General features: G+C 39.7%; 1 protein-coding gene across 1 annotated transcript in view; it reads left to right on the top strand.

Annotated features, from left to right (window-relative positions):
* LOC139723596 (ubiquitin carboxyl-terminal hydrolase 24-like) overlaps nt 1–6212 on the top strand; it is a 63196-nt gene extending 56984 nt beyond the window's left edge. Inside the window, exons 46-51 of the mRNA XM_071634830.1 lie at nt 542–653; nt 1279–1403; nt 2162–2275; nt 2497–2635; nt 4747–4901; nt 5853–6212. Coding sequence (XP_071490931.1) covers nt 542–653; nt 1279–1403; nt 2162–2275; nt 2497–2635; nt 4747–4901; nt 5853–6212 — 1005 coding nt within the window. The remainder of the gene's footprint in view (nt 1–541; nt 654–1278; nt 1404–2161; nt 2276–2496; nt 2636–4746; nt 4902–5852) is intronic.
* The last annotated feature ends 7424 nt before the right edge of the window (nt 6213–13636 follow it).

Below are 13636 nucleotides of genomic sequence, written 5' to 3'. Positions count from 1 at the left end.
AGGGATTCATTTTGGAAGGTAATATTTTCGCGTGTTGTTAATTTCGCGAATAGCTCCCGACTCGCGAAATTCGCGAAAATAAAACCCCCGCGAAATATATAGCGTATACAGTAAACATTGAATCCTTCTTTAAATTACATGCTCTTTCATATTTCATAAGAGGTTTCTCATTATCTCACTTAGGAATGTTCAAAACATGAATCCCCACCTCAACCAGTACTGTACAGCCCCTTTAATGCCAGTCTGATCAAAATAATCCCAAAGCACTGTTTGACCATAATCCATTAAATCTGCTTTAAATGATATAAAAATTAATAGTGATAAAATAAGAGAAAATTCTTGCAAAGAATGGCATGAAAAAAAAAAAAATGAGCAGAGTAGACCTTTACAAGTTGATCATTTGAGTGCCCATGCTTGCCCTCTTAATGGTCATGTTGGAGTGCCACAAGTCTTCAGTCAACTGCATTCTGCACTGCCTTGATTGACCTTGATTAACAATGATACCCATAATAACCATTTGTGGTGATGCCTTCCCCTGCAGGACATCCAGACGAGGAGGTGGACGTCGCTACAGACCAGAGAGTTTGGCTTCCTGCACACCATGCTGGCTGCCATGGTGCTGCACTGTGATGTCTCACCCTTTAGGACCGTGGGTAGGTATGATGATGATGATGATGATGGGTGGTGGTGGTAGTGGTCATGATGATGGTGGTGGTGGTGGTGGCGATGATGATGACGGTGGTGGTGGTGATGATGATGATGATGATGATGATGATGATGATGATGATGATGATGATGATGATGATGATGATGATGATGTTGATAATGATGATGATGGTGGTGATGGTGGTGTTGGTGTTGGTAATGGTGATGATGGTGATGAGGATGCGTGTGATGATGATGATAATGATGTAGTGATGATGATGATGTCAGATGATGGTGATGGTAATAGATAATGGTGATGATGGTCGGAAATGATTGTGGTGATGATAGTGGTGATGATGATGGTCATGAAAATGATGATGGTAGTGATGATGATGATGGTGATGATAATGATGTTGCTGCATATGGGGTTGGTGATGATAGTGATGTTGATGGTAATGGTGATAATGTTTATGATGTTTTTATTGGTGATGACGAAAGGTGATGGTGATGCTGATGATGCTGATGGTGTTGGTAGTTAAGGAGAGTGACAGTGGTGATGATGATGATGATTATGATGCAGGCAAATTTTTGGCATGTAGTGAATGACATAATGTCCCACCTTCTCCTACACAGATCTTGGAGACAGGCCCAAGAGGCGGCCAATCCTCATCCTGGAGAACCTGAACCGCTACTTGCCAGTCCCTGAGGACATGAAGCAAACCCTCTTTGGCCAAGCCGGCCTCAAGTACATCAAGGAGGTAGGTCTGATTATCAGATACAGTATGTCTGTGGCCAATTCTCACCATTGTGGTTTAGAGTTGAGCCGCTGCCCTACTGGAGTTGCCTACAATTCTTCAGTGGCATCAGAGAGGGAAATTGACTGGAAATTAGTTTCAGTTGAAGGGTCAACCTTTGTGTGTGTGTTTTGTTGTTGTTTTTGTTTAGCCTATGGCATCTGTTACAAGAGATTATTTTCATCAGTCTGACTTAGTTGTGTTACAGAAAAACAGATTGTCATATACAGATATAATAATACTCGGCCTCCATTGGATACCACATTCTCATGAAATATTTGAGGCTTTGAATATCAATTCCATCAAATTCTGCTGCAGCCAGAGAAATTTGGAACACTGTAAGAAATCTTTGATTCTTTAAATTAGTGATTACCTGAAAGAAGGCACCACTTAAGTTGATGCCATTTATCGAATTGATGTAAATCCCGCAAGATTTCAGGGTGATGTAAAGTGGCATGAAACCAGAGGGGAGTCTGTGGACTGGTCCACTTGACATTCTGACAAATGAATGAACAGCACCAAGCCTCTGTTGTTGGTCCCACATGGGTAATACTATGTCACTGAAGAGCATCAGTGGAGTATCCTGCATCATGGAACTTGAAGAACAGGTAGATTTTAGGATTTGAAGTAACTACTGACCTTGCAGTTTCGTGCATTGATCCTAGATAATGAATCGTTATCGTGGTGGGCACCTGTCTTTTTCGTTTTCCTTCCCCTTCCAGTCTGTCCTTGCATTCCGTGAGGTTCATTCCAGCACCACACCAATCCTTGACATGCTGCTTCACTGCAGCTTCTGCAACGAGCGCTTCACACTCAACGTCATGATGATCATTCATGTAAGTCTGAGCTCAGTTTTTGTGTTGATGTAAGTGCTGATGTAAACGTCTGGATTTGCCAAAACCTTTACATAAACATGACATTTAAAGGTAAACTTGATGTTCAGAGGCATTTAAACCGTTTGATATGTGAATTGAATTGTGATGCTTTCTTTCTCCCAAAATTGTGTGAGTACCAATGTAACAAGCTCTGTGATTGTCTCTCGTTTGCCTATGAACAGGGCCAGATCTCGTCAGCACCGGCCAATGAACTGAAGCATATCTTTGTGCTCTTGCTGGAGCTGCTTCTTCTGGACGACCCGCTGCAGCTAGCCAGACTCAAGCTGGCAATGGAAGGGAGGAACAACAACGGCCTGTTTGGTGAGTCATGGTCCTATCTTGACATTCTTAAACTTAAAGGGACTGTATCATGGGGAGACTGAATAATGTGAAGGTTGGAAATGGGAATGGATTCGGGGATCTCAGTAACACTTCAGAAAATGCTTACCCAACATTCTCTTGCAAACAGAAAAGACTTCGAGCGGGGATGGACTTCTTTCAGCTAACCTCCTAGTCCTTGCTTTGGATTTCAACCTTGATATGCTTCGATGCACATATTCACTGATGTGCAGTTCTATTTAGCAGGCCTGTGCAAGTCATTTTTATGCCTCCGCAACGAAGTGGCCGGAGGCATTATGTTTTCGGGTCGTCCGTCCGTCCGTCCGTCCGTCCGTCTGTCTGTCCGTCCGTCCGTACGTCCGTACGTCCGTCCGTCCCGTTTTGTTTTTGTCGATATCTCAAGAACCATGTGGTGGTTTTACATCAAACTTGGTATGAGGGTATATCCTTGGGGGATAATACTTTGTGTGGATTTTAGGGTCACAGGGTCACAGGGTCAAAGGTCAAAGGTCACAGGTTATTTTGTGAAAAAAATTTGAAATTTCATGTTTTTCTCCATATCTCGCAAATGGTTCAAGGTATCTTCGTGGAACTTAGTATATATGCTTGTACCGATGGGCAGTGATTATCTAGGGAAGTTGGGGGTCATGGGTCAAAGGTCAGGGGGTCAAAGGTCGAGGTCAACTCCTCAAAAATATCACTACTTTCCTTAAAATGCAATATGCCTGAAGGGTTTTTTTTTTTTAAACTTGATGTGTGGCATGTATTACCCAATATATATTTTTGGGGAAGTTTCTTGCCTAAAGGTCAAAGGTCAAAAGGTAAAAGGTCAAGTGAAAGTGCTAAATTGCACTTTTTCCTCCATATCTCGAAAGTAACTCAAGGTGTCATCATGAAACTTACATATTTATGCATGTTCAACCTAACAGTGATTCTCTTTGGAACTGTGAGGTCAAAGGTCAAAGACCAGGTTTAGATAATGCTATTTTCCCATTTGATACTGAAATTATACTTTTTCTCAATACCTTGAAAATTACTCAATGCATAAACTTATAAAAGGGTCAAAAGTCAAGTAAAAATCATCAATTCCCCAAATACCTGCACTCTTACATTTTAATCATTCATCCAATTGAACCTAGTAGTTCTAGGAAAGTGAACATTTAGCACATTTGTGTCAAACCTGTCATTTTAATATTTTGCCAATTGTGTGAAACTGTCATCACACATTGTCAAGACATTGTACTATAGACCTATTAGGAGAACCATGCATTATGGCGGAGGCATATCAGTAGCCGTAGCGATATATCTAGTTTTCAAATGTACTGTGGTAGGCAGCAAGTGAAGATCTGTTCAGTTGAAGAACCATATTATTTGTCAATGGGTTCCTTTTCATACAACACTTTTGAAGTCCCCCAATTCCGCAGGACAAGGCGTCCTTTGTCTTGAACCTGCTTTAATACTGTATCGTCTTTGGGATGTATATTACTTCTTTATGATGCGATGATCACCTGATGTCTTTTCTTATTATAATCTGGAGTTGGTTGTTCAGTATCAAAACTTTGTAGTGGACTACTGAATCTGTCAGATATTTTGTTATCAGTTGACGACATTTGACACAAAATTTCTGTAGTGGAATGCTAAATCTCTCAGAAATTTTGTCGTCAGTTGATGACATTTGACATCAGAATCAAATGCAAATGAGGGTTACAGCTGGCAAACATATGTAGCATAATCACAACAAATATAAGATTGATCCTATTTCGACTTTGACAAGTCAATGTTCCCTCTCTCTTTGAATGCCAAACTAATGCACAGTATTCAATCTGTATATGCGATACAATGCCATAGAAGCCAGCTGTTACTTTTCTGCAGTATTTTGTACCATTTATTGCCGAAAGCACTGCAGGTTTCATCGAAACCTCTGCTCTCCCAAATTGTATCACTACACATGTCTATCACAGGAAGAGTTAAAATACTTTTTCCCACCAAATAATAAGCCTGTTCTGCCCTCAGAATACTACAACACCATTTACAAGGTTGTCATCCATGTTTTGCTATAATGTGAAATCCTACATAACTTTACAAAATGACAGACATCATCAGGAACTGCACAACGACTGACAGCAGGCGGTCCTACCAATGCATCAAGTTCCTGGTCCACTTGTCCAACAAGTGCCAAGTGGCCAAGGAGTACCTGACATCTGTCTACCAGAAGTGGCACTGGGCGGTCAACTGGCTCAAGAAGAAGGTAATGGTCAAACCAGATCTCTCTTTTTTATGCCACTGCCACGAACTGTAGCCCGAGGCATAATGTTTTGGGGTTGTCCGTCCATCCGTCCTTCCGTCCTTTCACTTCTATCTCCATTATCTCGGAAGTGGCTGAAGGTATCATCATGAAACTTATTGTTCCGTACGTATTCATGCATGTACTACCTGGCAGTGATTCTCTTGGGAATGTAATGGTCATGGGGTCAAAGATCAGGTTAAAATGCTAAAATTTTACTATTTAATGCTGAAATTACGCTTTTTCTCCGTACCTTGGAAATTATTCAGTGCATAAACATGGAAGGGTCAAAGATGAAGGGAAAAATCCTCAAATTCCCAAATACCTGCTCTCTTAGACAATATAGCCATTAATCCATTCAAACCTAGTTCAAGGAAAGTGAACATTCAACACATTTGTTACAAACATGCCATTTTGATACTTGCCATTTATGTCAAACTGTCATCACACATTGTCAAGACATACTATGGACCTATTAGGAGAACCATGCATTATGGCGGAGGCATACCAGTCGCCATAGTGACATTTCTAGTATTTGTTTTGTTTTGTTTTGTTTTTTCTTTTGCTGGTAACACTGGTAATGATGTTTATCAGACTAGAATCGCATCAGTCATTTCTTTTTCTTTCTGCATTCTTTTCAAATACTTGATAATGCATAAGTGATAAGGCAGAATTTGGTGTCAGAAAAGGTCATACATGAGTGGGATCCATGTTTTTATAGTGTTTTTACTTTTCAGAGGTCCAGATGAATCATTACCTTTCAGCTGTCCAGCACACTGTAATGAAATGCTGCCCTATTATGCTGTATCATACTTATGATAAAGAAGGAGATTTTAAGAGAGATGCTTCAAGATGTTCCCTTATTTGAATGAGAGTGCTGAAAGAGATGCACACGGTTCATGTGTCCTTCTGCAGATGACGGAGCCGTACTGGAACCCGCAGAGCTCCATGTCCAACGAGTCGTCCACCAGCAAGGGCTTCCAGCGCACCATGAGCGCCCAGGACACGCTGGCCGAGGCCACCGCCCTGCTGACCGAGCTCACCACCCAGGATGTGGAGGCCGTGCGGGAGGAGGAGGAGGAAGAGGAGGAGGAGGAGGGCAGGGATGATACTGGGGAGGGTGAAAACACCGAAGGCACCATCACCCCCCAGGTGGAGGTCAACGGGTCATCGGAGGGGTCAGAGGTCAACGGCAATGGTCAAAAGCGAGGGGACGGTGGCGAGAAGAACAAGTTGATAGAGTCCATCACTGGGGTTGATGATGTTGATGGATAAAAATGTGCAATGTCATTCCCTCCCCCCCCCCCCCTCCTTTCCCACCTAAGTCCAACCCCAACCCCCATCCCCAGTCCGATTTGTTAAGTTGATGAAAGATGATGATGATGATTAGAGTAAGGCACTGATGTGGATGTATCGTCATATCTTGTTGTGAACAGGTACTGACTATCATAATGTGTGATACAAGGTGGGAGTGTGATCAGACTGTTTGCCAATCTTTTGCTGAGAATGTTGGGAAAGTTTGGAATCTGTTCAGAGTCAGTAGAGAAAGTTCTCCTCTGCATCTATATCGATGATTGAAATACTTAAGAAAAAACAAACAAACAGAGAGGCGGTTAGGAGGAAGCTTTCAAACATGTGGATGTAGAATGCCGTGTACAGGGGCTGCTGGTGAATTTGAAAGAGAAAGAGACGGAACGGACTAGACTGGTCTCTTCTTGTTCGAAACTGAAACGAGTTATCTTGTCATCCTGGCCTGATCAGCAGGTTGATAGAGAAAACATGATGTATTCTGTTATGATGAGACTAATTGTGATTACACATTGATTGTGGTCACATATTGTCGTCGACTGTGATCACTGTGTCACACGTACTGCGAGTGTCCATCGTCTTTGTCCATCCTTCCTGGACAAGGTACGGGTGACCATTGGGCATGGAATGTGTAAAGCCTGTCACCCATAGGTAAATGAGGTATACAGTACCAGTGAGAAGTGGACCAGTCTGAAATAAATGGTCAAATGACATGTATGTTTGCCCATTACTGTGAATTTTTTCTTCAAGGCAGGAGGAATGTTTAAACTACGTGAGACGAATGTTAGCAAAAAACTTAAATGTTCTCTTCGTGAAATTGATGGAAATCGGCCCTAGTACTGATATTTTCATTGTATGTATTTTGTCTGACACGGTCACAAATCAGTAAGTCTTATGTAGCAGATTTGTATCTGGAGCTGGTGATTGAAAGGGACTAGAGGAAAAAAAGTAAAGCCTGTAGATTATTTGAAATCATACAGCTACTAAAACTCCTTGGAAACTACTTTAGAATGGTTTGAAAATGTTGTTGCCCACTAGGTCAATTTTCACAGTCTCATTATAAGTCACATTTTTCAAGTTCAGAGTATATAGGCTGTCAAAGGTTGTTATTAGAAAGAGTATCTTTGCCATTTTTTTTTTATATGCAGCAAGTGTGAGGGGCATCTTGCAGTCAAGGAAAAAAAAACAGTAAAAAAGTAAGATATGTCATATGGTAGGTAAGAATTTTTTATATGTATCTTATATTCCATTCAGTTCAGTTTGTGAATTTGATAACAGTAATGCAAGTAATATTTTGGATAATGTGCTGGAGAATTAACAGGGAAAGCATAGACTTGATAGAAGTAAAGAATTAAAAAACATGCAAGTGAAAACACAAACAACAACACAATTATAAGCTTTAAATGTCCATCATATGGGACCAGCAACCCAGGTTTTAGAGTACCCTGTCGCATTTTGATGTTAAACTTGCATCTGTCTTTGAATGAAGATTTTTACCAGTATAAGTCCAACTTGGGATTTCCTATCTTAGTGTGGTGTTGTGTCACCAGCTGAGCCAATCAATTCTACAGGCAAAGTCTTTAACTCTCACGTTTGAGTAAGGGATTCCTTTGCAGATGCAAGTCAGCTTTTCTGAAACCAAGTTCTTGGATGTAAAGTGATAGTTCATGTTGGCCTGGGTTACGCCATACCATAGTCTGCTGCTGTAGGGGAGTGGTGTTTTTTAGTAGATGGTGCGCAGTCATCCTTTTCTAGTTTTGGAGGATACATTCTGAATGATGGTGGTACTGTATCTTCAGTTGTCATTTGTTACCACAGGTGTCATCATTTTATGGAGTCTGAAAGGAATAACTTCGAATTTTTGGCCTTCAGAAGTCATTGCAATGTAGGATCTTAGTAGAGTGAAGTCTCAACTTACAGGAATAGATTGACATGCACAAAAATGTCTTGTATTTTGCAATTGCCAATGAAGAGACGAACTGTGATCTCACAGTTGCTCAGAGCTGAGGCATGGGCTGGCTTTGAGATGGAAAATGAGCTATTTTTATAACCAAGTTCTGAGTGTTGTCATGTTGAGATGTGATCATTGTACCCATAGACACTGTGACTACACAGCGAATATAATGCAGACTGAGCTATTGCATGCGTAGTATACTGTATTACAAGTGATATGTGCATTTGTACTACGAGAATCAGAGAGCAATACGACACAAGCCAAGCTGTCCCGAACAGCACACATCACTGTCATACCATGATTCAGGTAATTTTCCTATCAAGTTTGGACCTCTTTTCATGAGGAGAAACAAAAAAATGACTTTGTATTCACCAGCACATATGAAGGTGCAGTGCCCTGTGTACAGAACTATTATAGATGATGCCTTTTTATACCACCTTTGACTCAAATTGGATATCAGGACTGCATGTTTTTGCTGTTTAATCTCATGAAATATATTGAGAAAATCAATATCAGTGTGTGCACCAGGTCAAGCCCCTTTCCCCCTTTGCAATATTGCACAGTTGTGGTGCATTGTGTGCAGGTCACCATGATGGGTGATTCACATTGCAGATCTATGGAAATTTGTGCCCAGCAAAGTGTATTCGTACCAATAAAGGAAATATTTTTAAAAAGATATACCTGGTATACATGTATATCATGCGGCTTCAAGTGTCATTAAGAGCTGGGATTGCATTAATGTGAGGAATTAAAAAAACTAATAGAAAGTGGTCATTGCTGCCATCTCTTGTCCTGTGTCTGAAATGACTGCCCTTTCTCGTTATTCATGTCGCGCCGGTTGTGGAAGTTTTGCATTATGCTGGCAGCTTCATATGCTTGGTTAGGGAGAACATGAAGTTTGTGTGTTCTTCTCAAATTAGTTTATAGTGAGGGTGTCATTTCGTGTGCGTCTCTATATGGCGAGGACGTGTAGTCCCTTACCAAAGTTTTGATGTTATTGCGTTGGTGTGATATGGTCCTTTGAGGTGTCATGCTGGACTGGTAACAAGACTTCAGTAGGGAGTTATTCCATGCAACGATGGGTGCTTTTCCTGCCATATGTGACTATCTCAATTCAAGAGCAGTCTAGCATACGCCCAGACTTTTGAGATTTGACTTGAGTATTTGTAATTCATATCTCTGTGTTGCATTATATGTTGTGATGCAGACTTGCATACCCTCGTGAATCAGCTTTTTTTGAATTCTTGTTTTTTCCATGGATAACACTGTTTGTCATGATGAGATAAGTTTGATTAGAATAGGAAGGTAGTTCATATCTTTTTTCTGCTGGTCTGAAAACCCCAATGCTATCACTGTGTCACGGATTAGGCATCCGCTGTTTCATGAAAGTTTCATGCCGTTGAATAACTGCTGTGCATCATACATGAATATATGCAGAGTCAGGCGTGCATTGTTTGAAAAGTCAAAATTGCTTTGTCTGTCTCCAATTTGGAATTGTGTTTGAAAACGCGGACTGCACAAGGGAAGCCACAATTAACATCATTCAGCTCCTAGCCCTGTATCTTAAGAATGTGTGCAGGTTTAACACTATATGGGGAAAGTGGAGCTATGAAACTGTGTTATGGTATTAAAAGTGTAGAAGCATGAGCAATATTATATTACTATGTGACACAGTATGCCCTCTGCAGCATACTTGACATTGCCGAATGAACAAAGTAGAGAACTACAGAAGGATTAAGTAGAGCTTTGCTCCTTTTCCAGGCTCTAGCTAATATTGCCCAGCCGATGCCACAATGATAAAGCTTTCTTGTGTATATTTTGAGACAGGGCATTCATATTACAACAAAAACAATGGTACATCAGGGTCTTTAAAAATGCAACAAACAAACAAAAGACCAAACTCAAACATAACAAAGGAGGAATACTGAGAGAATATGAACTTATGAGATTATGAGATATATTGATGCATGCATATTTTTGTCTCAAGTGGCTGGCAGTTTGTTGTGTGTCCGTTTCCTCATACCAACGGGTTTCTCGTATTAGTATTCCCAAGGAAAGATTGTATAATGGTACGAATGTAGTTTGTGGTATAATCGCAGTTCGGTGTTGCCCTGTGATTTAACGTTCTTGTGTTGACATACATTCCAACCACCTCCCATTGATCGCGGAGCTGCATGGCAGGTTCGAGGAGAGCAGTCACGGAACCAATCACGCATGAGTGAAGGGGAGACAACAGACCCGCAAGAAACATAAAAATTCCACAGAGACATCGACAAATATTTAAAGTGGCTGCCTCCTCCAGTGGTATTCATCCAATTTCTGTTCTCACATACTACCAGAAAAATCAATAAAAATGATGATAAGAATTTGCGATGATGCACAGGCGTTGACATAATGAAGGAGCAATAAATGTCTGGTTGCCAGGAGAGAGTCGTGGAGTATGTATCAGAGTGATTCGTGTGTAGTGCCTTTAAAGTTTCGAAGAGAGTCATCACGTACAAGCGAGTAATACCATTCAAACATTCGTGTCGAGAAATGGCAATATTTTCATGTTTATATGTGTATTGCATGTGATTTTACAAAGTTGTACTAAATTGAGCAGAAATGAAAGGGATGAACTATCTATCGGCCATGCAGCGAGGAATGTAATTCTTTCTTTCTTTATTCATTCATTTCTTTTTGAATGGCTCTGATGAAATACTTGACATAAGAGCATGTTTGTGAATTCACTTTGAATAATCTAGTAGTTTCATTTAAAAAAATGAGTGTTTCATTTTATATGTCACATATCAACAGCACATGGTTATGGTAATTATTTTTAGCCTGATAAATGCAATGTTAATTTTTTTTTTTTCGTACTTTTTCTCAGTTTCTGTTGACTACGAAGATATTCCTCTGTGCTTTCATGTACATTTCAGAGAAAATATGGATTTTTCTTATGCAGATGTGAGAAAGTAAGAGTATGCTTCACATTGACCGGAATACATTTTCACATGCGTGTTTATTAGACATGATGTTGGATGCAAACGTTCCAAATACTTGCAAAGTACGATGTCGTCTTGTACATCACTAACGTAGTCACAATCTTTTTAAATGGGTTTTGGGGAATAGCTGCATTGGGGGAACAGCTGGTTTTGAGGAACAGCTGCCGGAAATTAATGCACATTTTGTAGGGGATTTTTGTCGCTGTTTTTGTCAAAATATTTTGAAATGTACATGTACAGGCCGCCTCGCAAGGACTGTACAAGCAGTAATATTGTCTTCTAACATACGACAAAGGGAGTATAGAACAAAACTTTACTAAAAACCAGAGATAGTAGCTATTTTGAATACTTACTTGCTTTTGTTTATCATATCTGAGAGTACTGTGTATTTACCTTAGTTTACTGTAGAGATCCGCTCAGGAAGATAAATGCCTGTAAGTTGAACAGAACATAATCCTGTCGACTGAATATCTTTTCTACAATGTCGCCTGTGTCTGATTGAGGAAAAGAAAGGAGCTAAAGGCAAGGTCAATTTTTTTGAAACGACAAATTTTCATGTTGCACTGGACATGAAATTGCTTTTGATATTTCGTCGGAAATACAGTGACGCAGAGTGTTGTACAGAGTTTGTGATGAATGTAAGATATGAAATTAATAGTTATGTGCCATTACACAAAATTTTCAAGAGAAATGAAATATTACTTGACACTGAAATGTCTTTGTGTTTCTTTCATGGTTTTTCTACTAGTCTGTGTGTTATGCATGAGATGTTTTCTTACATGAAATCTGATGTGTGGTGCTGCTGTTATTGTAAAAGCTGTTATTGTTGCGAGGGTTCAAGTTTTGCAAATTTGCGAATCATTGCTGGGCTGCGATTTTAGCAACACATGAAAATATCACCACCTGATCTGGATTGCATCTGATGGAATGAATGGACAGGCATTAGTGCACTCACGATAGCCTTGGTGTCAAATTGCGAAAATGTCTGCGACCTCCTCATTCACGATAATGTCTGTACACAAAAATGACAGCTTTTACAGTAATATTAAAGGGATAGTACAGTATTGGTAGAGATGAGAATTGGGCTTTTAACTTTTTGCGAAATACCAAGAAAACACTTATGATATAGTACAGAGCATACCACTTTTAAGAGGAATTCAAAGTTTATTTGATGAAAATCGGGTTTGGAATGAATGAAACATCCAAAAACAAAGTAAAACAAAGCGATCGTAATAAAGTGTGGGTCCCACACTTTATTAGAATCGCTCTCTTTTGGATATCTCAGCCATTTCAAAACCAATTTTCGTCGAATAAACGTTGAATTCCTCATATAATTACATGCTCTTTCATATTTCATAAGAGGTTTCTCATTATCTCACCAAAAAATGTTAGAAACCTGACATTATGTCTCAACCAAAACTGTACGATCCCTTTAAGTTCAGGACAAGAGACTTGTGTGTTGTGCAAATTTTAATTGCACCAAAAAAAAAAGATGTTTCCATCGCATTACACTCATGCCAACGCACTCAACGCACAAAACCCTGGAGGTAAGATACCGACATATCAAGAGGACATACAGACTGAATGCAGTCTACACAGTTGAACACAATAAAAATGTCTCAGAATGCACATTCATACATATGCACAAATTGAATATGTATTTTATTCACACTCAGAAGAGAAAACCTTTAGAAGTTTGCATAAAAATAGACATCACAGATTTGACTGCCTTTCAGCCACCGTTAGTGCATACATTTTCTACAGCTTCACGTAGCAAGCAAATGCCCCATGTGTTTGGCTTCAGTATGCTTTTCTCTGTCAGACTCGCATAATTTTAATTACTACCACAGAATTCCACAATTAATTGCAGTTTTTGTACACAGATTTTTATGATTAATTTTCCCTCGGTATTTTTGAAGATGTCTACCAATTAAAAGGGAACGTGTACCCAGAACAAAATAAATGAAAGATCAGAACATGGATTACTGGAAATACAGTACAGTGTAGTTCAACATTTTCATGCTTCTACTTAGAACAAATCAATTACAATGGTATGGAATCCCTTTTCTTGTCCAGTGTCATCACAGTAAATATATGTACAGTTGTACATGTACCTGAAGAAAAAAGGACACATTTTGCATCGCATTGCTGATGATTACTTTCAATCTCTTGAGCTTCCTGACTAGTCTTACTTCAAGGTCAACACAAATTTTTACTAGATTTCTGGAACAGAATTTTATAGTCTGTGAATATCTCCCCTCTTGTGCATATCTTCACACTTGTCACGGCAGATGTGAGTCAAACTCGAAAGCCAAACACGTTTGTAAATATCTGACATTGTTGAAATAGGTTTTTTGATTATCACAGCAGCACATCTACCAATTACAAATGAAGACAATAATCACTACTTGGCAAATAGATGTATTAGCATACAATGAATTTGTAGACCATGA

This window comes from Diadema antillarum, unplaced genomic scaffold (assembly GCF_040938485.1).
Source record: "Diadema antillarum isolate AM-2024a unplaced genomic scaffold, OU_Dant_1.0 scf00000195, whole genome shotgun sequence".
NCBI lineage: Eukaryota > Metazoa > Echinodermata > Echinoidea > Diadematoida > Diadematidae > Diadema > Diadema antillarum.
This window is presented reverse-complemented; position numbering and strand designations above follow the sequence as displayed.